Source organism: Symphalangus syndactylus, chromosome 22 (genome assembly GCF_028878055.3).
Source record: "Symphalangus syndactylus isolate Jambi chromosome 22, NHGRI_mSymSyn1-v2.1_pri, whole genome shotgun sequence".
In the NCBI taxonomy this organism is placed as follows: domain Eukaryota; kingdom Metazoa; phylum Chordata; class Mammalia; order Primates; family Hylobatidae; genus Symphalangus; species Symphalangus syndactylus.
Genome location: NC_072444.2, coordinates 21,037,006 through 21,062,046, shown reverse-complemented (window position 1 = coordinate 21,062,046; position 25,041 = coordinate 21,037,006). Strand labels below are relative to the sequence as shown.

Below are 25,041 nucleotides of genomic sequence, written 5' to 3'. Positions count from 1 at the left end.
TATTATTTATTTGATGGGAGATGGAGTCTCGCTTTGTTGCCCAGGCTGGAGTGCAGTGGCGCAATCTTGGCTCAATGCAGCCTCCACCTGGGTTCAAGTGATTCTCCTGCCTGAGCCTCCCCAGTAGCTAGGATTACAGGCGTGCACCACCATGCCCGGCTAATTTTTGTATCTGTAGTAGAGAAGGGGTTTTGCCATGTTGATCAGGCTGGTCTCGAACTCCTGACCTCAAGGGATCCACCTGCCTTGGGCTCCCAAAGTATTGGGATTATGGGCGTAAGCCACCATGCCCAGCCCACTGGCCCTTTAGTATCCAGAAAAACAAGAACCCTGGCTGGGGAGTGCTGTGCTGGCCCTGCAGTGGAAGGCAGTAGCTGCCAACTTACTATGTGCCGGGCACTGCGCTGGCGCTTTTCACATACAACTTCAGTTAACCCACAGGCTCCTATAAGGTAGAAGCAACTACATTTACAGATGAGGAAACTTGTATCCAAGGTTAAGCAGTAAGTAGGGAAAGGCAGGATTAAGCCATAGGCCTTCGGAGCTTCAGGACTGTGTTCCAAACCATCATCTGCTGTGCCTCTTCATGCCCCTGGGGCCCTGTGTCTTCATCTTTGCTTAGGGGGCCAGGGAAGATGCAAATGTCGTCCTGGCCCCTGGGCCTCTGCTCCAAGCTCATGACCACTCTTGGATCTCCACTGCAGGCTGGTACTGAGGCTCTGAAACACTAAGCCCTTCAAGCGTGATAGAGGGAGCTGCTTTATTATTAAATGGCATTGTCCCCAAGGAGTGGCAACTCTCCACCTCTCCCTGAAAACACAACCCCCTAGAGAAGGTATCTCTTTCCAACTACTGTGCCTTCAATCTCCAACCTCAATTGTTTCCCATCAAGACGATTTTTCTTTTTTTTTGAAACAGGGTCTTACTTTGTCGCCCAGGCTGGCATGCAGTGGCACAATCATGGCTCACTGCAGTCTCGACCTCCCTAGCTCAAGTGTGATCTTCCCATTCAGCCTCCTGAGTAGTTGGGACCACAAGCATACACCACTATGCTTGGGTAAATTTTTCTTTTTTTTTTTTTAGAGACGGGGTCTCACCATATTGCCCAGGCTGGTCTCGAACTCCTGGTCTAAGTGATCTTCCTGCCTCAGCCTCCCAAAGTGGTGAGATTACAGGCATAAGCCACTGTGCTTGACCTCTTTTTTTTTGAGACAGAGTCTAAGTCTGTTGCCCAGGCTGGAGTACAGTGGCACAAACTTGGCTCACTGCAACCTCTGCCTCCTGGGCTGGAGCAATTCTCCTGCCTCAGCCTCCCAAGTAGCTGGGATTACAGGTGTCTGCCACCATGCCCGGCTAATTTTTGTATTTTTAGTAGAGACAGGGTTTCACTGTGTTGGCCAGGCTGGTCTCAAACTCCTGACCTCCTGATCCGCCTGCCTCGGCCTCCCAAAGTGCTGGGATTACAAGCGTGAGCCACTGCGCCCGGCCAGACCTCTTCTCTTTCTTTTTTTGCTAATAAAACAGTTAAGACAATTGTCCATTTTATTTTATTTGTTAAATTGCTAAAAAGTCATCAGGGGAAAACATTAACAAAAAATGAAATTGACAGATTTAAATATCAATGAAATCCATGTTTCATTCCTACACTGTTATGTGCCTAAAATGACTATCTCAGGGTAAGCCACCTGGCATCCCTGAGTTGTATGGGAAACATCACTCACAGCACCAGCTTCGCCAGGGCACATGGGGTGTGCACTGACATGAACCCTGGTTGGAGGGAGGGGAGCAGAGCAAGTAGAGTGTACAATGGAGCCAACACCTAAAGTTTGCTCTCATTTGACAATGAACACAGTGAGAGGGAGCCACTTACTGGTAACCATGCAGAACATGCCTTCTGCAGTTCATGGAGAGGCTACATGGGACGCAGTCCTGGAAGTTCAGCTTCCTCACCACCAGGCGTGGTTAGATCCTCCCCACTGACTTGCGCACTGGTAAGAGACCACGGATAATGCAAAGCAGAGCACATCACCATGCCAGGATCACCACAAGGACAAGGACAGACAGACAACCCAACCAGGAATACCACTTTTAAGGGGGAAGGAAAGAGTGAAGCAGAAGGAAACCCAGAATGACAAGGTGAAAGAAAGGAAAGGGAAACATCTCTTTGTTCTCCATTGGCTGGTGGCTTTCTGTCCTCCAAAGTCAAGGCTTCTTAAGTTGGTTTTCTTTCTTCCTCCTCCTCCTCCTCTTTTAAAGAGTTCCAACACAGTTCCTAGAATAGTTCACGGTTTTCAGCTGTTGCTGTAAAACTCGAACATTAAAATCAAATCAATCCACAGACAGCTGGGAGGAGAGTAAGCCCAGTATGCCTTAAAATGAAATTTAAGCTTGTTTCAACACCAAATTTGTGCTCCTAAAGTGTGGGGTAGGGTGGGGTTGTGGAGTCCACCAACCAAGTGAAGGGTGGAAATACGAATGAAAACACAAAACCCTCTCTGCTGCATAACCTGTGAAATGAGAGAACAGGAAGCTCCGTCCAAAAGGGTAGGGAGAGACTAAAATTCTTACCTAAGATGGACAAGGTGACCAGTGAAGTCACTAGGCCATGGGAGCTCTCAAAAGGCACACTTGCAGGAATGGAAGGGGTTAAAGCTTCAAGTAGAAACAAAATGCATTTTCAATAAATACTGATAAATATTTGCTTCAGGTGCTCCTGAGGGTTAAAAAAAATTTAATCTCATTTTTCTCAGTGAATTTTAAGACAAAATTGGTATCATGTGAAAAATGGGGTCATGGTTCAATCTGGCCTGACTGCAGCATCCACAGCATTGTGGAAATGCTCACCTCAGCCGAGACACGTGAAGTCCCACTGCACAGGTGGCTTCAGGAGGCCTGAGGAGACAATCACCTTCACTGTGTTGACTCACTTTCCCACGGTACACGCCCACAAGTGCCCGGGAGCTACCAAGACCAACAATAATGGGGGCAGACAAGGCAGATTTTTCTTAAAAAGCTGTAAGCAAACAGTCCGGTTCCAGGCAGTATGGGTCAAACCAGAATTCAATGGAGTTCAGAAGAACCAGATTACTTTCTAAGACAATCAACATCTCTGTTGCCTGCCTACTTGGGGGAAGTGGAAGGAATCAACACGTTAACAGCTGGCTTAGGAAGGCCACAGGACTAAGGGAAAGACTGTAAGGTTGAGATTCTGTACTTTCAGGTTTCTAATATACTTTATATTTAGATAGGAACTACTGAGTTTGGAGGCACAGTCCATGCACAAACACAATGTCCTAACACAAGGTACAGCAATAGCGGTAACACCTGAATTGCTAATCTTCTGGCCCAGCCTTCCCTTGTAAATAAGGACCCCACATGATCGAACAGTCTTTGCCAAGCAAGGATTGGCAACAGCACCAGAGCCCCAGAGTCGGGAAAGGGAAGTGTGGAGCTCCGAGCAGTTGGATGCCACATAAGTAGACACATGTTGTTTCCTCATTGAAGGGAACACAGAGAGCAGTTTCTGGAACACATACCCCTCCCCACAAGCTAGGCTTGGCACCAGGGTGGCTTTCCTACCGAGACCACATTGTAAAAGCTAATGGCTAAGAGAAAGGATTCAGCATGATGTAACAGGAGAAAACACAATTATCAGTACACTTAGGCTGCCAGATGCTGGCTGAAAGCCAGGACCAGCTGCAGCAGGCTTTGTGCCTGAGAAACGCTAATTATAAAAAGAGGAGTGTCAGGGTGGGAAAGGTGACGTTTTGAAATTTAAATCCTAAGAGCAAAACAAAAATCCTCTTTCTACTGATGAGAAATCACCAAAAATCCCTATTTAAATGGTGCCATTTGAAATAAACTTATTTTGACATCTCCTATGCCCAGGACATGGTTGAGATTAGTAACTTTCTGTATCAAGCAAAGAAATGCTCTACTTGGTTACACCTTAATCTCAGAAATGAAGGGAAAGTAAAAACCCAAGCCCTATTTGGGTGACAAATGAAGAAGACAAGTGCAAAGGATGGAGCTGTTCCTGAGGTCAGCCATGCGTCAAGAAGTCAAGTACATGATTCTCAACTCCATCACCTGCCAATAGCCAGGAAGAGGAATATATGTCACCACAAGGAAAAAAACATTTCTAAAAAGAACTGTTATTGGAATTCCCTTCCAGAATCAATTTCCACATTCTACAAATATGGGATGAGTGTGCTCAATGTGCTTTGGAAGTAAAAAGAAGCCCACAGGGAAAAAACAGTATCTTTTGATGCTTCAAAGATTTCTCACAATATTGGCATCTTAGAATTCCCTACTGGCCCCCTAGTGACACCAGGGAAAGGGTTCCACAAGTATTTCTAAGCAGCTTCTGATTTCTGTAGGCACCTGAGCTTTGTAAAAGAAACAGAAAGTCAGACAGGTTTTAGGACTTAAAAAAAAAAAAAATCCACATATGCAAAAAAAAAAAAAAAAGAAAAAAAGGTAGAAGAAAAAAGCAGCCTGTAAGTGAATGGAAAAGGCAGTTTCCAAGTACCATGTTCTAAGAGAAGAAAGAGGAGAAGCCGGGCGCGGTGGCTCACGCCTGTAATCCCAGCACTTTGGGAGGCTGAGGCGGGTGGATCACGAGGTCAGGAGATCGAGACCACGGTGAAACCCCGTCTCTACTAAAAATACAAAAAAATTAGCCGGGCGTGGTGGCGGGCGCCTGTAGTCCCAGCTACTCGGAGAGGCTGAGGCAGGAGAATGGCGTGAACCCGGGAGGCGGAGCTTGCAGTGAGCCGAGATTGCGCCACTGCACTCCAGCCTGGGTGACAGAGCAAGACTCCGTCTCAAAAAAAAAAAAAAAAAAAAAAAAGAAAGAGGAGAATAAGTATGTTTTTTGGCAACTTGCAACCAAATATGATTGATTGTCAGAAATTTCCACAATCAGACACAAAATGTTTTCTGAGACACATAAGAAGCACTCCAAAGACCAATGGACACTACTAGGCGGTCAGATGTTGGCTGCATAAACATTATTTCACGATGACCCGGCACACAAATGTGGAATAAAATCTGTTGGGTAACTTTCCTCAGCCATAAAGGGCAAGAGGGGCCAGGCACTGGCATTTCTGCAGAGCTGTCACAGGTCCTCTGTGGTTTTAAGAGGAGAAGGGGAAGAACAGTTACTTTTACCCTGACAGCACCTGAAGCATGAGAGTCTAAAAACCTCCACCTTTGCAACTTACATATGCCCTTTCATTTTTTAACTCCAAGAAGGCCACATAAAGATTTACAGGGGCCTCTTCAGTTTCTTTTGGAAAGTTACTAATGTTAGTCTGTTCTCTAACTTCTTGGGTCTAGTTACCAGCAAGGTAGAAAAAGGCAGCCCAGCCCCTGTTAAAACACAGCAACAATTTTATCTGAACCAGGATGGAGATCTCTCCCTTTTTTTGTAAACAGAGTTGGCTATATAATATATATATGTATATATAATTTTTTTTTCTTAATGGAGATTTGATCCCAGCCTGGAGTGACTTCGGTTAGGAATTAAAGAGTTTTGGCTTCTGGGAGTAATTTTGTTTTCCCAATTCTCAGTCCAAATGCTTACACACTGGAAAATTCCAAATTAAAAGCCACAGAAAAGGAAAGGGGTTTAGAACACATTATCTCTTTGCTCGTACAAAGTACAAGGCGTTTGTTTTTGGATAGTACTTCACATTCTGTTTCTTGTCCATGAGTCCTCCAAATATGATGAGTTCACCCCTGCCTTGTACCACGGTATGCAGGCTGGTTTCAGGAGGTCCAACCACAGAACTGCTATTAAATACTTTCCATTTGACCCGCCCCTTCTCCTTGGTGTCTTTAATGTCCAGCACGTACATCTGCATGGGCTTGCAGTTCATACTCTGGTATAGGGGTTTGCCAACATTTAGGGACTGTGGAGGGTGGTGGCCCAGGCGGCGGGCAATGGGAGGTAAGGAATGTCCATCTCCTTGGGCAGGCCCTGGGCGAGGGATGGGCACTGCTTCTCCACTGCTCAAACTCTGGCTCCCAGGAGAGCCTGGAGAAGACCCAAGAGGAGGACTTAGTGCTGCAGAGGCTGAGGGGCCTTTGGAGGACATCGCTTTGATGGCTTCCAGACTCCGACGCAGGGCACCTGGGGAGACAGCCCCTGCAAGGGCACTGGCCACGTGAGGCGGGGTATGCACACCATTTGTCTGTTCAGGAGGGTGTCTCATACTTCCCCCAACTGTCCTATTGTCCATGCCATCCATGGGATTGCTACTGGAAGTGGGTTTCAGATCCCAATTCAGGTCTATGGATCCTAATCTCAGATCTTTCTGATCTGGTAGTGATCCTCGTCGGGGGGCCAAAGAAAGTCCCATTTTTAGGTCGTATCCTTCAGCAGCAGATGGAGTACTTGGAGATATGGCCTGTACAGGACTGTCCAAAGAAGAGCCACCCACAGCTGCCGTTCCTGGAGACAAACTCCCACCATTGAGGATAGGAGAGCCGTCTCCTCTGGCTGGGGAAAGGCTTCCTTCCCGGGAACCTGAAGGAGTCTGCCTTTGAGCCCTGGGTCTCAGTGTTCCCCAGCGGCCGTTAACACAAGGAGCTTCATCCATGCTTCTTACTGGAGACTGAGAGCGGTACTCTCGGGTTTCAGGAACGAGAGCTGGAGGAGTGGCACTGATAGGTGATGGGCGAGAGTTCAAACTGGGGCTGAGTGGGGCTCTCCCACTAGGAGCCTGGCTGAAGACCACCACACACTGTCCCACCTGGAAGACAAAGGACCAGGGCTCACAGACTCTTCTATGATTCTGATTGTTCATTCAACTGTCAAACATTTTATCATGAGCATCTGTCATGTGCCAGACATTTTGTAGGTACCTGAGATATGAAGATGAAAATGATGTAGTCTGCCCTCTAGGCTAGAAGTCAGACATGGGAACAATCACTGCTTTGTGTGACATATGCTATCATTAGAGATATGTGTACAGAAGGAGTGGGGAGAAGGGAACAATCCGTTTTTGTTAGAAGGAGAAGGGAAAGTTTCACAGACAAACAGATGCTTAAAAGTTGGGACTTACTGAATGAGTAGGGCCCCTATAAGTTTTCCCATTTAGTGAGAAATGCCAAAGGAGCTATGGCTAATGTTCACCTCTTTTGTCACACCAAGGTGTTTTCTATTTTTGTACAAATTTCTTTGTAACCTGACAAAGTAATGTGGTTTTCCACAATTTAGGACCTGTACTCCTGCTAGCCTGTCAGCTCCCTGCTTACCCGGCAAGCTGGATGGCACCACAGTTCTGGGGCCCCATGCTCTTCATTTTCTACCTTGAGTGGCTGCCAGGCCCAAGGACCAGAATGCATGTGCAACAACCAAGCATCCTTGAATAGCTGTAAGAGAAAAAACCAACAACAAGACTCAGGTGTGATACGCATTCCAAAACACACACACACACAGAGTTGCAGTCTCAAAGCTGTCCTGTCTGGTCTTGAAAGGATGTGGACTCTTCAGAAAGATAGCAAAATCCTCAGTTAATTATTCAGTTGTGCATGCATCCACTTATGCTTTCATTCATTCATATATCACCACTGGCTTAGCACATGGAATTGTGCTTGTGAATCAATTGTGAGTGGTTTTGACATTTGCCCATAATTTTATGTGTATGCATTGGGGATTGAAGGAGAGGATAAATAATACATATCCACAACTTTCTGAATCTGCTTTCTTAAATTCTGTGTGAACTCTTGACAGTTATCAACCTGCTTTTTTGTTCCACTGCCCTCTCCCCTTTGAAAATATGATAGCAGTAAACTTTATAGCCTAAAAAGGAAGTAGGACTAGGAAGAATATAGATATGAATATTCAAGAGACAAATATCTATGATTAAAAGGATCCCCCCCAACCCTAAAAAAGAGCAGAAACAAAGGCCAGAAAATACAAAGGCTATACCCAAAAAGCATTCCTTAAATTAAAATACCATGGAATTAGTCTTGTATACTCCTAGAAAAGACAGGGGAAACAGGTTTTGAACACTTAGCAGCATGCACATGGGAATGCCACAGAAGCAATACTCACAGCATTGGGACCGCCACACCCTCCGAGGATTAAGATAGTTGCATCATCTATGACAATCTGAGGAGGGGAAGACATTGAAAATAAACCTACAAAGACACAGGTTTCTGACTTTCTATGCTTTACTGGTATATGAGAATAGCCTACCTAGCTCCCAAATGGGAATGTTCTAGTTACCATAACCTCTCCATTCTCCTAAAAACATGTCAATTCTGATCCCTGTGAACAAATTACTGATAATTCACCTGAAAGGATACCTTCTTTGTTGATCAAATATTAACATGAATGTCAACCACATAAAATGCAGGATTCTTTTGAGAAATGACACAGCAAAGTAAATGCTTTAGGGAGAAGCATAATATAAAACCACTATAAATAATATGACCCATTAGAAGTTGAAAAATAAATACCAGTAAAAAAGAATGATACATTTTCTTTGGCTTAGTGCATATTGGCATCTTACCTGACTCCCTCCTCCCTCTCCCGTCCTAACTGAAAGATGCTAGTGTTTGCTGAATAGTTATTTTAATTCCTGAGCACCTGAGATTGGCCACCTCGAGGATGAGGACTGGGGCCGGAGATGTTCGGCTTGGACCACGCCCACTGTTCAAGGTCAAGGACCCAGACATCATTGCTCCTGTGAATTAATGACAGAAGGATAAAGGGAGTTAGGAGCTCCCAGGGACCATAATGGTAGCTGGGGAGTTCCACATGCCTGTGCCCATCTGGCAAATTTGCACCATTTTCACTTTCACAGACTGTGTGGGCTGGAGCAAGTTTTAGAGATGCCCTACTCAGAGTTCAGGGGCTTCTGAACCAGAAAGAGACCATGTTGCTGAATCCCAGCTCTGTAGCCTGAACAAGTCACTTAATTTTCTCTGACTTTATCTCTAAAATGAAAATACTGTTACTACTCTCTGAGGAGCTGATATAAAATGAAGGGACCTTTATAAAGATGCGCAGCAAAGTGTTATGCTCCTACTTAGCACTTAAAGCTGTAACTTTCTTCCCCTACTTTCCCTAGCAGTCATCCTGAGACCTTCCCTCTGCTCTTTCCACAAGGCCTCATCTGAGCCACGTCTGCGGCCAGACACTAGTACCTGATGAGATGATTTTTTTAACCATCTATTAACTGAAGTAAAAGCAGATGATTAAAAAAATAGTTAATTGGTGACAGCAGGAAATAGATACTGGTCAAGCTACGGTTTTCAAAAGCAAAAACCACAAAGAAGAGAAAAAACGATTCAAAAGGCAGCTTCATCATTGTCCAGGAGTTAAAAGCTTTATCGATTCTGGCTACAAAAAGTAATTTCACAATGACTAATGAAAGCTGCAGTTTTATCAAGGACAGACTGGCATCCCTAACCCTCAAGGGACCAACATGATGAGGACAGACTCCTGGATGGCAGTCTCTCTTTTATGGTCACTTAAGGTCATTGATTCACCCACAAAAATATAGGAATAGTAGTTCCAACATCTGAAATCCTAAACTCTCCCATTGGGAGAGTAGCTCTTATAATCTCTCTCCATAACTGTTTTAAAATATGAAGATGGAAATGCCCTAAGGGAGGACAGGTGTGGGATGGTCTTCCACTTCAGAGCACAGAGAGAACGACCACAACTGCTGCTACCGCTGAATCAGACAGGGATACAGATGGAATGCTCTGGCTCCTGATTATGGCTTGAGCTGTCCAGTATGGCCAGAAGTGGACAGGACAGGAGGTAGGGACAATGACCTCACAGAAGTGTCATGCCTGACACAGTTTTCCTGCTCCTACCCAATCCACAACTCATCCCATTTGTTTTTTTCTTTTCTTTCCCTCTTTCTTTCTTTTCATGCCCTTTACATGTGGCTCAACCAACCCATCACATTTGGAGGGCCTACCATTTCCACTTGTCCTGTCAATCTCCCCCCTTCTCCTCTAAAGCCCAAAAGGGCAAGAGCTGGGTAATAAAGTAGAATAAGTAAAAGCACTTTGTTTCTCAAAAAGTTGGCCTTCTGCAGGCACAGCACAGCAGGCAAGGTGGAGGTTCCATCAGAATTTGATCCTACTGAATAGAACCATGTGTCAAAGAGATTCTATGTAACTATGATTTTATAGAGCAAATTTTTCAACTTACTGGTCTGCGATTAAGGGATTAAAGAACAGAATACTAGGATGAGATAACTAATTGGATTAATTAGAGCCATGCTCAGGAATACTGACCCTAATTTACTTTTTTTTTTTTTTTTTCTTAAGAGTCTCAATCTGTTGCCCAGGCTGGAATGCAATGGCACGATCTTGGCTCACTGCAATCGCCACTTCCCAGGTTCAAGCGATTCTCCTGCCTTAGTCTCCCGAGTAACTGGGACTACAGGTGTATGCCACCATGCCTGTCTAATTTTTGTATTTTTAGTAGAGATGGGGCTTCGCCATGTTTGCCCATGCTGGTCATGAACTCCTGACCTCAGGTGATCCACCCACCTTGGCCTCCCAAAATGCTGGGATTACAGGTGTGAATTAGGCACCTGGTCCCTAATTCACTTTTAAACCTGTTATTCCCAGGAGTATTTACCTTCAGGCTCATATGGAGCAAACCAAATGTACTTACATTTGCCGGGATCCTAAAGAGCCACCAAAGACAATCATTTTATCATCTATCACACAGGAGGAGTGGCCAGCCATGGGAGGTGGCCCATGGGTTGTCACAATGCAGTTCCACCTAATGGAAAAAGACAGGAGGAAGCCAAGAAGTCAGCACCACACACTTTATGTAAAAATAGTAAGTAGGCATCCATTTAAAATGATAATCCTATCACCTTCAGCAGAGATTTGTTGGGATAATAAGTAGAGAATGGCATAATGTATTTATGCCTTTCCTACAAGTTTGCTTAAAGTTATCTTCTTTCAAGTTCTGAACGTAAATGGTCTGGAGGGAGAGAGATGAGAAAACGATGACAAGAGACAAGATCATGGCTTCTTTGGCCTGGTTTGCTGACAGAGCACCACCTGCCACCTGCTACCTCTCCCTATGGTCCTGATCAGTAACAGCTAACAAGTGCCATGTACTAAGTATTCCATTACAAGAAACAGCAGTTGCTGTCATTAAGAAATACATGTTTGAAAAACAATTCAGAGTAAGTCTTGGAGACACAGTTAAGAGTAAGGAATCATCTGGATCCACAACACTCCTGGAGTGTTAGCAGCCAAAGCTGAAGAGCTCGCTGTTCTTCAACTGGCTCATTCATTTTTCTTGAAAGAGGAATAAATCTCTTCTATTTTTTCTCTTTAGAATAAGGGTTCTAAATGCAGGGTTCTAAGGGAGTACTGTCAACTCTCTGAAACTGTTGGTAAAATCTGTGTATATGTACATTTTTCCCCTCTTGGGAAAAGAGTCCACAGCTTTCCATCTAATTCTCAAAGGGACTCTTGACACAAAAAAACAAAGAATCCACTGATTTAAGGCCTTTTCTTCCAGATTTAAAGAGTTTATCTTTTTGACTTACCAATTTTTAGAGGGTGAGTAAGTGTGTATTTCATCAAAGAATCTCTCTGGCTGGTGTAGGGGATAAGGGCTTGGCCGAGTCCAGCCACCAAACAGCACTAGCAAGTCCTTGTACACGACCAGAGTTGCTCCAGCTTTGGGGGAAGGATAGGACCCTAGGGAAAGTCAGTAACACCATGGTTAGCATTCAGGATCTCACAACAATCCGTAGTTAGGCTACCCATAGATCACCTTTCCCTGGAAGGGTAACAAAAGGGGAACTAATACTACAAAGCGTAGAGGAAAGGTGGAAAGAAAACTGGGTTTGAGTCTGAGAGAAAATCATCACTAATTCACACGTCTTTTATTATTAACAGAGAAATATGAGTTAGAAGAAAGTTACTTAGGCTCTCTCATGTTTATAATTTGCTCACCTAAAATTAGGGATGAGAGTACCTATCTCATAAGGCTGTTTTGAGTATTAAATAGTATATTCAAAGCACCTAACATAATGCCTGGCACATAGAAAGTGCTCAACAAATGAGCACCCCTTCCCATCCCTTTAACAAACTTAACAGAGGTCACGAAGAAAAGAAAGAATGTAGAGGACCAGGCAGAAGTATACATAGAGGCTGGATGTCTGGATGCAACTTAAAAGTAACTCGTTACAAAACACAGGTAAGAAAAGGAGGCAGGATGCTGTTCTTATTTGTCCTGTGAGTCAAATTTTAACATAGGGACCTCTAGGCCCCTAGCTATGGGCTTCACATAACTAGACAGCCTTAGCCTAGCACAAATGGGGCAGACTTTCAAGGATTGGTGTGAAGCAATTCCAACGAAACCATGAGTCTTACACCAAACACCATCTAGACTGGACCTCTGGGCTACACTGACCAAATTCTGAAAAAAACAAAGTTTGGCTTATGCTGCAAAACTTTAGAGATAACAAATGTCTTACAGGAGCATAATTTTTCAAAATCTATTGTCTTTGAATAACAATTGCTATTTCTCCCCATCCCTCACTCTACATGTCACCTTTAGTTTCCTCAAGACCAAAGTAACTTGTCCCAATATCCAGGTGTCAATAAATACCAGAATACTTTTTTTCTTTGGAGACGGAGTCTCGCTTTGTCACCCAGGCTGAAGTACAATGATGCGATCTAGGCTCACCGCAACCTCCGCCTCCTGGGTTCAAGTGATTTTCCTGCCTTAGTCTCCTGAGTGACTGGGATTACAGGCATCTGCCATCATGCCCAGCTAATTGTTGCATTTTTAGTTGAGACGGGGTTTCACCATGTTGGCCAGGCTGGTCTCAAACTCCTGACCTCAGGTGATCTACCCGCCTTGGCCTCCCAAAGTGCTGGGATTACAGGCGTGAGCCACCATGCCTGGCCGAGAATACTTTTTTAAAAAAATCTTTTTTTCTTTTTGGTTAAAGCTGCAGGACTCATTTTTCAAAGGATATCTTAAGCAGAAGAAATCCCAACACTACATTAACCTGACAGCAGTGGAGATGCTCCAATCTAGGTGGAGAGCTTTGCTTCCTCTTTCAGTAGCACGTTACGGGAACACTGTTTGAAAAGCCCTGCTCAGATTGCTTTAATGGTGTCACTTACAAAGTCTCAGGTTGAGAAGGTAGAGCAGAGGACTGTCTTTCTTGTGATCTCACTTAGGGAAACAATACGATTTACTGAGAAGGCATCAGTCCTGAAGAATACAGGGTGAGCATCTAAGAACACCATGTGTTGGCCGGGCGCGGTGGCTCAAGCCTGTAATCCTAGCACTTTGGGAGGCCGAGGCGGGCGGATCACGAGGTCAGGAGATCAAGACCATCCTGGCTAACACAGTGAAACCCCATCTCTACTAAAAATACAAAAAATTAGCCGGACGTGTTGGCGGGCACCTGTAGTCCCAGCTACTCGGGAGGCTGAGGCAGGAGAATGGCATGAACCCGGGAGGCGGAGCTTGCAGTGAGCCGAGATCGCGCCATTGCACTCCCGCCTGGGAGACAGAGCAAGACTCCGTCTCAAAAAAAAAAAGAACACCATGTGGCATCAGCTATTTTTCATTTCTTTTTCCTTTTTTTTTTTTTTGAGACACGGTCTTGCTGTTGCCCAGGCTGGAGTGCAGTGGCACAATTACGGCTCACTGCAGTCTCGACCTCCTGGGCTCAAGGGATCCTCCCACTTTAACCTCCCAAATAGCTAGGAATACAGGCAAGCACCACCATGCCCGACTAATTTTTAAATTTTGTAGTGATGGGGTCTCCCTGCATTGCCCAGGCTGGTCTCGAACTCCTGGGTTCAAGCAATCCTGCCGCCTTGGCCTTTCAAAGTGTTAGGATTACAGGTGTGAGCCACTGTGCCTGTGTCAACTATTTTGAATACTTTCCTAAATAAAACCAACACTAATCCAGACCACAGGATCTGACTGTAGAAATGAGTCTTTATTTATTAATCTTGAGACAAGGTCTAGCTTTGTCACCCAAGCTAGAGTGCAGTGATGCAATCATGGCTCACTGCAGCCTCGACTTCCTCAGGCTGAAGCAATCCTCTTGCCTCAGCCTCTCGAGGAACAGAGACTACAGGCATGTAATACCATATCCAGCTAATTTTTTTTTTTTTTTTTTTTTTTTCTTTCTTGAGACGGAGTCTTGCTCTGTCGCCCAGGCTGGAGTGCAGTGGCGCGATCTCGGCTCACTGCAAGCTCCGCCTCCCGGGTTCACGCCATTCTCGTGCCTCAGCCTCTCCGAGTAGCTGGGACTACAGGCGCCCGCCACCACGCCCGGCTAATTTTTTTTGTATTTTTAGTAGAGACGGGGTTTCACCGTGGTCTCGATCTCCTGACCTCGTGATCCGCCCGCCTCGGCCTCCCAAAGTGCTGGGATTACAAGCGTGAGCCACCGCGCCCGGCCAATCCAGCTAATTTTTAAAATTTTTTTGTTGTGATGAGGTCTTGCTATGTTGCTCACGCTGGCCATGAACTCCTGGCCTCAAGTGATCCTCCCGCCTCAGCCTCCCAAAGTGCTGGGATTATAGGCACTACCCACCTCACCCAGCCAGAAATCTTCTCTAGGAAGAGTTATCACATCAATCTGAAGTGCTGAGGTATTCTCTACCCTCAAATCCCATAAGAATAGTGACTAAGGAGGCTGTTGTCTTTCATACAGCCTTACTGTTCCTGGTCAAAAACGTTTACCTCCCCAGGGGGATCTATCTCCTAGCCCAATTAGAAAGCCTAAGTAATATAATGGTCCAGTTAAAACACAACTATTGCCCTAAAATAATTTAATTTATGAAATACCAGACAAAGCTTCCAAGTTCTTGCCTGTAACTTGGAAATCATCAGTACTATGAAACAGTTAGAAAAAAGAAAAAACAAATAAACACATCACAGGCTTCAGCAAAGTAGTAATGTAAACTCTCTAGACTACAATGTGGATTTGGATTTGAGATACTGGGCTTAAAGAAATTATAAATGCAGTATAAGAATATATACCTCTTGCCAGGCGCAGTGGCTCACACCTGTAATCCCAGCACTTTGGGAGGCCAAGGCAGGCAGATCACTTAAGGTCAGGAGTTTGAGACCAGTCTGGCCAACATGGTGAGATCCTGTCTCTACTAAAAATATTAAAAAATTAGCCAGGCATGGTAGCCCACGCCTGTAATTCCAGCTACTTAGGAGGCTGAGGCACAAGAATTGCTTGAAACTAGGAGGCGGCGGTTGCAGTGAGCCGAGACTGAGCCACTACACGCTGGCCTGGGTGAAAGAGCAAGACTCTGTCTCAAAAAAAAAAAAGAAAGAAAGAAAGAATATATACCTTTTAAGGTGGGACATATTCATAGAATTTTTAAAAGTATTCATAAAACATAGCATACATAATGAAACTAGAGGAAAGACTACACTTTAGATCTGTACTGCCCAACAAAGTCACCATTGGCCACATGTTGCCCATGGTTATCAAACTGAAGAGCACAGATGTAGGACATTTCTATCATTGCAGAAAGTTCTATTGAATAGCGGTATTTTACAAAAAGGTTTTAACTTGACATGTCAACAGTGTGCCTGTGTTTGGGGATTATGGGAAAGTAGCAGTGTGCCTATGTTTGGGGATTATGGGAAAGTAGCAGGGATAGATGAATAACTTAACTCCAAGAGAAATGACAATTATTGTTACTCTAACTCTTACTACTGCTACTGATGGTAATGACTAATATTTATTGAGCATCTACATCTATTATGTACTATGCAGCCTTTTTTTTTTTTTTTTTGAAATAGAATCTCGCTCTGTCACCCAGGCTGGAGTGTAATGGCATGATCTCGGCTCTCTGCAACCTCTGCCTCCCAGGTTCAAACAATTCTCCTGTCTCAGCCTCCCAAGTAGCTGGGATTAGAGGCGCATACTGCCGCGCCCGGCTAATTTTTTGTATTTTAGTAGAGACGGGGTTTCACCGTGTTGCCCAGGCTGGTCTCAAACTCTTGAGCTCAGGCAATCCACTGGCCTCGGCCTCCCAAAGTGCTAGGATTACAGGTGTGAGCCACCACGCCTGGCCCAATTACTATGCAGCTTTTTAAGTGCTTTGCATGTATTAATTAATTTAATCCTTCTAAAATTCCTAGTTTTATTCCTATTTTACAGATAAGAAACCTGAGGGCACAACTCTTTAAATAACTTGTCCAAGGTCATAGAACTAATAAGTGAAGAGCCAGGATTCTAATCCATTTATTCCAGATTTTAATTTTTAATTTTTTTTTTGAGACCAGGTCTCACTCTGGCACCCAGAATGGAGTGCAGTGGTGTGATTGATCATGGCTCACTGCACTTCTGACCTCCTGGGTGCAAGGGATCTTTCTACCTCAGCCTCCTAAGCAGCTAAGACTATTGTCACAGGCCACTACATCCAGCTAATTTTTTTTTTTTGGTAGAGATGGGGGTCTCTCTATGTTGCCCAGACTGGTCTTAAACTCCTGGCCTCAAGTGATTCTCCCACCTCTGCCACCTCCCAAAGTACTGGAATTACAGGCATGAGCCACCTCACCTTAAAAGAATGAGCTTTAAAGTCAGAATATATCATGCTGCACTTCATGCATACAGATACATTCCTTCTGAATAGTTGCCACAAACAAGTCTGATGCCTTAAAAGGTCTAGTGTTTCAAAGCTGAAGAAGTTCTTTCTTAAATCTTAATCCGGTAAAGCCAAAGACCTAGTCAGAGAGAAGTAAATTAAACAGAAGGCTATTCTTAGAACCTCTTTTTCTCTACAAGGCTCTGGGACACACTCCACCTCTAATATAGGACCATTTACTTATTCTCTGAACTCTCCAGGGAAAGGTAAGCTGAGGCCAGTGATAATGATAAATCAATATAAGAGATCCCCTAGGACTATCTTAGGTAAGGGCTTTCCAAAACGATGCCTCAGATATCTTGACCTTTTAGGAAGGCAAAATCTTTCCCTCTACTTTTTATCCCACGAAGTAGGAGAACTCCTCCATCTAGAATTTATCTCCACAGCCTGTTTTATGTCACAAAGAGTAGGAGCATCTTAAATACCTCAACTTAATTTCAGCATCTTAATTATCTCAACTAAGTAGGGGAAAGTTAAATCAATTGTATACCCCCACCTCAATTTGTGGGTGAACTGGAAAAAAACTTAACATACAAGAACAAATGAGGGGGCAGAGATCAACATACAGCTTTTATACAGTGAGTTCAGCAACCAGAAGTCAAGGATACAGGTATATCAATTTTTTCTTTTTGAGACGCGTCTCACTCTGTTGCCCAGGCTGGAGTGCAGTGGCATGATCTCGGCTCACTGCAAGCTCCGCCTCCCAGGTTCAAGGGATTCTCCTGCCTCAGCCTCCCAAGTAGCTGGGACTACAGGCACCCCCCACCACGCTCAAGCTAATTTTTTTTGTTGTTGTATTTTTAGTAGAGGCAGGGTTTCACTGTGTTAGGATGGTCTCGATCTCCTGACCTCACTATCCACCCGCCTTGGCCTCCCAAAGTGCTGGGATTACAGGCGTGAGCCACCGTGCCCGGCCCAGGTTTATCAAATTTTATGTGACCCTGAGTGCCCATATAATATTTGGCATATTTATTGTAAATTGGATACTTTTAAATTATTGCTACTCTAAGAATTGATATTGTGAAGCCTTTATAAAGAACTCCTACTTCCATTATTTCTAAAAATCTACATATTTCACATATATGTGTGTGTATATGTATATATATTTTGAGATGGGGTCTTGCTATGCTGCCCAGTCTGGTCTTTAACTCCTGAGCTCAAGCAATCCTCTTGCCTCAGCCTCCTGAGTAGCTGGGACTACAGGAGTATATCAAAATGCCTGGCTCATATTTCATACTTTGAATTTGTTTAAAGCAGATGGTCCTTAATTCTCTCTCAATGATTTTTTTTTTTTTTTTTTTTTTTTGAGACGGAGTGTTGCTCTGTCGCCCAGGCTGGAGTGCAGTGGCACAATCTCGGCTCACTGCAAACTCCGCCTCCCGGGGCCGTTCTCCTGCCTCAGCCTCCCGAGTGGCTAGGACTACAGACGCCCACCACCAGGCCCGGCTAATGTTTTGTATTTTTAGTAGAGATGGGGTTTCACCGTGTTAGCCAGGATGGTCTCGATCTCCTGACCTCGTGATCCACCCGCCTCGGCCTCCCAAAGTGCTGGGATTACAGGCGTGAGCCACAGCGCCCGGCCCCCTCTCGATGATCTTAAAGCAAAATCTATAAATCATATGAATTTATGGTGAGATGAGGTGGGGTGTGGTGGCTCAAGTCTGTAATCCTAGCACTTTGGGAGGTCAAGGCAGGTGGATCACTTGAGGCCAGGCGTTTGAAACCAGCCTGGGCAACATGGCAAAACCATGTCTCTACTAAAAATACAAAAATTAGCCAGGTGTGGTGGCATGTGCCTGTGGTCCCAGGTTCAAGAATCACTTGAACCTGGAAGGTGGAGGTTGCAGTGAGCCCAGACCGTGCACCAGTACACATGGTGAGGTCAGAGATTACGGCGATCCAGGAATTTTGGCAATTTCTTTTTCTTTTTGAGACAGGGTCTCACTCCGGTTGCCCAGGCTAGAGTCTAGAGTGCAGTGGCGTGATCGATCTCAGCTCACTGCAACTCCAACTTCTCGAGCTCAGGTGATTCTCACACCTCAGCCTCCCAAGTAGCTGGGACTACAGGCATGTGCCACCACGGCAGGCTATTTTTTTGTGATTTTAGTAGAGACAGCATTTCACCACGTTGTGTAGGCTCATCTCAAACTCCTGGACTCAAGCAATCTGCCTGCCTCGGCCTCCCAAAGTGCTAGGATTATAGGAGTAAGCCACAACTTTGGTAATTTCTATATCAAAGAATAACATTCTCTTTAGCCAAAGTGGAGTTCTGGAAAACAAACAATAAGTCTCTACTAGAATTTCAAGAAAAACAAGAAAAGCCATATTCAAATTATATAACTTTATTCATTTTTTTTTTAAGTTCCAGGAAAAGCAAGCCATTTAGAGAGTGCCTAAGCCAGGCGTGGTGGCTCACGCCTGTAATCCCAGCACTTTGGGAGGCTGAGGCGGGCGGATCACGAGGTCAGGAGATCGAGACCACCTGGCTAACATGGTGAAAAATACAAAAAATTAGCTTGGGTGTGGTGGCGGGTGCCTTGTAGTTCCAGCTACTCAGGAGGCTGAGGCAGGAGAATGGCGTGAACCCGGAAAGCAGAGCTTGCACTGAGCCAAGATCATGCCACTGCATTCCAGCCTGGGTGGCAGAGCGAGACTCCATCAGAAAAAAAAAAAAGAGTACCCATAAACTTTCTTTAAAAACATATGGCTGGCCAGGCGTAGTGGCTCACACCTATCTAGCACTTTGGGAGGCCGAGGCAGGTGGATCACCTGAGGTCAGGAGTTCGAGACCAGCCTGACCAACATGGTGAAGCCCCGTCTCTACTAAAAATACAAAAAATTAGCCGGGCATGGTGGTGCACACCTGTAATCCCAGGTTCTTGGGAGGCTGAGGCAGGAGAAACGTTTGAACCCGGGAGGCAGAGGTTGCAGTGAGCCAAGATCGCACCATTGCACTCCAGCCTGGACAACAAGAGCGAAACTCCGTCTCAAGGAAAAAACACAAAAAAACGAAACCCCCCCTCCCCCAAAAAAAAAAAAAAAAAAAAAAAACCCCATGGCCACCGGGCGCAGTGGCTCAAGCCTGTAATCCCAGCACTTTGGGAGGCTGAGGTGGGCGGATCACAAGGTCAGGAGATCGAGACCATCCTGGCTAATCTGGTGAAGCCTCGTCTCTACTAAAAATACAAAAAAATTAGCCGGGTGTGGTGGCAAGTGCCTGTAGTCTCAGCTACTCGGGAGGCTAAGGCAGGAGAATGGCGTGAACCCGGGAGGCGGAGCTTGCAGTGAGTCGAGAGAGCGCCACTGCACTCCAGCCTGGGCGACAGAGCAAGACTCCGTCTCAAAAACAAAACAAAACAAAACAAAAAACCCACAGCCATACATTATTAACAATAACTTTCTTTTTTTTTTTTTTTTTTTGGCAGAGTTTCACTCTTTTCGCCCAGGCTGGAGTGCAATGGCACGATCGTGGTTTACTGCAACTTCTACCTCCCAGGTTCAAGCGATTCTCCTGGCTCAGCCTCCCGAGTAGCTGGGATTAGAGGTGTGTGCCACCACGCTTGGCTAATTTTTGTATTATTAGTAGAGATGAAGTTTCACCATGTTGGCCAGGCTGGTCTCGAACTCCTGGCCTCAGGTGATCCACCTGCCTCGGCCTCCCAAAGTGCAGGGATTACAGGCATGAGCCACCACGCCAGGCCAACAATAATTTTTATATGGAGTAGCCATAGATAAAATGTCAAGTCCGTCCTTCCTTCCTTCCTTCCCTCCCTCCCTCCCTCCCTCCCTCCCGTCTCTTTCTTTTCTTTCTTTCTTTCTTTCTTTCTTTCTTTCTTTCTTTCTCTTTCTTTCTCTTTCTTTCTCTTTCTTTCTTCTTTCTTTCTTTCTTTCTTTCTTCTTTCTTTCTTTCTTTCTTTCTTTCTTTCTTTCTTTCTTTCTTTCTTTCTTTCTTTCTTTCTTTCTTTCTTTCTTTCTTTCTTTCTTTCTTTCTTTCTTTCTTTCTTTCTTTCTTTCTTTCTTTCTTTCTTTCTTTCTTTCTTTCTTTCTTTCTTTCTTTCTTTCTTTCTTTCTTTCTTTCTTTCTTTCTTTCTTTCTTTCTTTCTTTCTTTCTTTCTTTCTTTCTTTCTTTCTTTCTTTCTTTCTTTCTTTCTTTCTTTCTTTCTTTCTTTCTTTCTTTCTTTCTTTCTTTCTTTCTTTCTTTCTTTCTTTCTTTCTTTCTTTCTTTCTTTCTTTCTTTCTTTCTTTCTTTCTTTCTTTCTTTCTTTCTTTCTTTCTTTCTTTCTTTCTTTCTTTCTTTCTTTCTTTCTTTCTTTCTTTCTTTCTTTCTTTCTTTCTTTGCCTGGGACTGCCAGCACCCGCCACCGCTGCCTGCCTTTTCTCCTTTGGATGCAGGCACGCGTTCGCCATCTTGGCTACAATCTACTCGGCTTGCTGCTGCCCGCGCCGCCGACTGCCTGGGACTGCCAGCGGTTCCTTTGGATGCAGGCACGCGTTCGCCATCTTGGCCACGCTGGTCGCCACCTCCTGACGCCGAGTGCTCTGCCCGCCTCAGCCTCCCGAGGTACTACGACTACAAACGGAGTCTCGCTCACCCAGTGCTCGGTGTTGCCCGGGCTGGAGTGCGGTGGCGTGGTCTGGCCTCGCGGCAGCCTCTACCCCCCGGCCACCTGCCTTGGCCTGCCAGGGTGCTGGGATTGCAGCCCCTGCCCGGCCGCCGCCCCATCTGGAAGGTGGGGAGCGCCTCTGCCCGGCCGCCCCGTCTGGGAGGTGAGGAGCACCTCTGCCCGGCCGCCACGTCTGGGAAGTGAGGAGCGCCTCTGCCCAGCCGCCCCGTCTGGGAAGTGAGGAGCGCCTCTGCCCGGCCACCCTGTCTGGGAAGTGAGGAGCGCCTGTGCCCGGCCGCCCCGTCTGGGAAGTGAGGAGCGCCTCTGCCCGGCCACCCATCGTCTGGGAAGTGAGGAGCGCCTCTGCCCGGCCTCCCATCGTCTGGGAGGTGAGGAGCGCCTCTGCCCGGCCGCCCCGTCCGGGAAGAAGTGAGGAGCGCCTCTGCCCGGCCGCCCCGTCCGGGAAGAAGTGAGGAGGGCCTCTGCCCGGCCGCCCCGTCCGGGAAGAAGTGAGGAGCGCCTCTGCCCGGCCGCCCCGTCCGGGAAGAAGTGAGGAGCGCCTCTGCCCGGCCGCCCCGTCCGGGAAGAAGTGAGGAGCGCCTCTGCCCGGCCGCCCCGTCCGGGAGGAAGTGAGGAGCGCCTCTGCCCGGCCGCCCCGTCCGGGAAGAAGTGAGGAGCGCCTCTGCCCGGCCGCCCCATCCGGGAAGAAGTGAGGAGCGCCTCTGCCCGGCTACCCATCGTCTGGGAAGTGAGAAGCGCCTCTGCCCGGCCACCCACTGTCTGGGAAGTGAGGAGCGCCTCTGCCCGGCCGCCTCGTCTGGGAAGTGAGCAGCGCCTCTGCCCGGCCGCCCCGTCTGGGAAGTGAGCAGCGCCTCTGCCCGGCCACCCCGTCCGGGAAGAAGTGAGGAGCGCCTCTGCCCGGCCGCCCCGTCCGGGAAGAAGTGAGGAGCGCCTCTGCCCGGCCGCCCCGTCCGGGAAGAAGTGAGGAGCGCCTCTGCCCGGCCGCCCCGTCCGGGAAGAAGTGAGGAGCGCCTCTGCCCGGCCGCCCCGTCCGGGAAGAAGTGAGGAGCGCCTCTGCCCGGCCGCCCCGTCCGGGAAGAAGTGAGGAGCGCCTCTGCCCGGCCGGCCCGTCCGGGAAGAAGTGAGGAGCGCCTCTGCCCGGGCGCCCCGTCTGGGAAGTGAGGAGCGCCTCTGCCCGGCCGCCCCGTCCGGGAAGAAATGAGGAGCGCCTCTGCCCGGCCGCCCCGTCCGGGAAGAAGTGAGGAGCGCCTCTGCCCGGCCGCCCCGTCCGGGAAGAAGTGAGGAGCGCCTCTGCCCGGCCGCCCCGTCCGGGAAGAAGTGAGGAGCGCCTCTGCCCGGCCGCCCCGTCCGGGAAGAAGTGAGGAGCGCCTCTGCCCGGCCGCCCCGTCCGGGAAGTGAGGAGCGCCTCTGCCCGGCCGCCCCGTCCGGGAGGTGAGGAGCGCCTCTGCCCGGCCACCCATCGTCTGGGAGGTGAGGAGCGCCTCTGCCCGGCCACCCATCGTCTGGGAGGTGAGGAGCGCCTCTGCCCGGCCACCCATCGTCTGGAAAGTGAGGAGCGCCTCTGCCCGGCGCCCCATCTGGGAAGTGAGGAGTGCCTCTGCCCGGCCACCCATCGTCTGGGAGGTGAGGAGCGCCTCTGCCCGGCCGCCCATCGTCTGGGAAGTGAGGAGCGCCTCTGCCCGGCCACCCATCGTCTGGGAAGTGGGGAGCGCCTCTGCCCGACCACCCATCGTCTGGGAAGTGAGAAGCGCCTCTGCCCGGTCACCTATCGTCTGGGAAGAAGGGAGGAGCGTCTCTGCCTGGCCGCCCCGTCTGGGAAGTGAGGAGCCCCTCTGCCCGGCCGCCCCGTGTCTGGGTAGAAGTGAGGAGCTCCTCTGCCTGGCCGCTCCGTCTGGGAGGTCTACCACGGAGGCCAGAAGCAATGTGGGGGCTGGACGTGGTGGCTCACGCCTGTGGTCCCGGCACTCTGGGGGGCGAGGCGGGTTGATCACTTTGGGCTAGGAGTTCGAGACCAGTCTGGCCAACTTGGCGAAACATGAAGAATACAACAGACAAACCAACCAACCAACTCAGTGACAACAAAACAGGTCTACCCTGGAGTCATACTCTAATTTTTTCTATTTTCCTCCCTTTCTGATCCTGTATCCCACTTTCTTTTTCTTCCTCTTCCTTCTCCCTCTTCTTTGTCAAATAGAGGATTGAGTTATTGTCACTGATCCATATAAAGTCCCTCTCTCATTTATTTTAACTCCCACCCCCATTTCTATTCCCCGACTTCCCATGTGCAACCTTCCTAATATGTTTGATACGCATCTTTTTGTTTGTATGTATTTTTAGAAAATGTTTTTGTATGCAAAAAAAATTAATTAAAAAAAAAAAAATGTCAAGTCCTGACTTTGAAGAACTGCCCCATGTGCATGTAATTCATTCCAAACAGCAGCTACAGTTATAGCACATAGGTTTAATACATTTTTATTAAAACACACATATCTGCCACACTAGCACCTGAGTAACTGGAAATCTTGAACAACATGGAGTACTCTTGGAATAGCTGACATTCGATACTTTAAAAGGCACATAACCACTATGGTGACATATGATGAAATAAATACTCCTCCTGCAAGAACACTTATAAAATGAAGGTTTTATACTCATTAGGACATTTCTTGGCCTGCCTTCAAAATAATGAAGCCACTGGGCTTCTAAATTCAGTCTAAGTACCATTACTGCACAAAAGTGAAGAAAGGAAGGGTGTCATTCCCATTGAGTTCCCATCAAGCACGACAGGACCAAATGTGCCCACATCAAGTGTAGATGAACATGTTACTTGAGCCTCTTCCCCTAGAGCCAGGAGTCATCCTCATGGGCTTCATTCTCCAAACACATCAAAGGCCTCCTAAATCGCACAGCACATATGATCAATGGAACAAATTTCAAAACAAGGCATAAGCCCAAAAGGCAGCTGTGGCAAACTGGATAATCAGAGAGACATCCTATAAAACAGAACTAACATTCCCTAAAACTGCTAATCGGTTCAGCTGTTTCCCAAGGTTCCTATGAAATCAGAAGAAAATTTCACATGTGAAAGTGGTAGAATTACACGGCATTCTTGTTTACCTTTGCAAAGAAGCTGGTTAAATAGTGAAGCAGTTCCAAATCCTAGTTTGATTTCTATGCCACTTTCCCACAATTGTAGTTTCTATTTACACAGAACCCAGAACCAAATAGGGCAGCTCAACTATTTGATAACAAGATAAAAACAATCACTTGTTTTAATTGGGGATGCCTGTATTTTATGCATGATTTAAAAATATATGTATATATTTTTTGAGACGGAGTTTCGCTCTCGTTGCCCAGGCTGGAGTGAAATGGCGTGATCTCGGCTCACCGCAGCCTCTGCCTCCCGGTTTCAACGGATTCTCCTGCCTCAGCCTCCCGAGTAGCTGGGATTACAGGCATGCACCACCAAGTGGCTAATTTTGTATTTTTAGTAAAGATGGGGTTTCTCCATATTGGTCAGGCTGGTCTCAAACTCCCAACCTCAGGTGGTCCGCCCGTCTTGGCCCCCCAAAGTGCTGGGATTACAGACGTGAGCTACCGCACCTGGCCTAAAAAATATTTTTATATCCCCATGCTATTATCATTTTTTAGTATTAGTTTATTGTTAAGGTGTTATAAATAATACTGTTTGATGGCCTATTATGTACTAACTACTGAGTGCTACAAATTTTATATTTATTATCTAATTTAATCATTATAACCT

General features: G+C 46.7%; 2 protein-coding genes across 3 annotated transcripts in view; both read right to left on the bottom strand.

Annotated features, from left to right (window-relative positions):
* Positions 1-25,041, bottom strand: part of LOC129472521 (neuroblastoma breakpoint family member 1-like) — a 705,345-nt gene that overhangs the window by 63,904 nt on the left and 616,400 nt on the right. The gene's annotated exons all lie outside the window — the stretch shown is intronic.
* FBXO42 (F-box protein 42) overlaps positions 1,530-25,041 on the bottom strand; it is a 124,321-nt gene continuing 100,809 nt past the window's right edge. For both annotated transcript variants that reach the window (XM_055262227.2, XM_055262226.2), the window contains exons 5-10: positions 11,550-11,703; positions 10,655-10,765; positions 8,603-8,699; positions 8,066-8,122; positions 7,264-7,380; positions 1,530-6,758 (exon numbers count right to left, since the gene is read on the bottom strand). In XM_055262227.2, the coding sequence (XP_055118202.1) occupies positions 5,643-6,758; positions 7,264-7,380; positions 8,066-8,122; positions 8,603-8,699; positions 10,655-10,765; positions 11,550-11,703 (1,652 nt within the window). In that variant the 3' untranslated portion in view covers positions 1,530-5,642. The remainder of the gene's footprint in view (positions 6,759-7,263; positions 7,381-8,065; positions 8,123-8,602; positions 8,700-10,654; positions 10,766-11,549; positions 11,704-25,041) is intronic.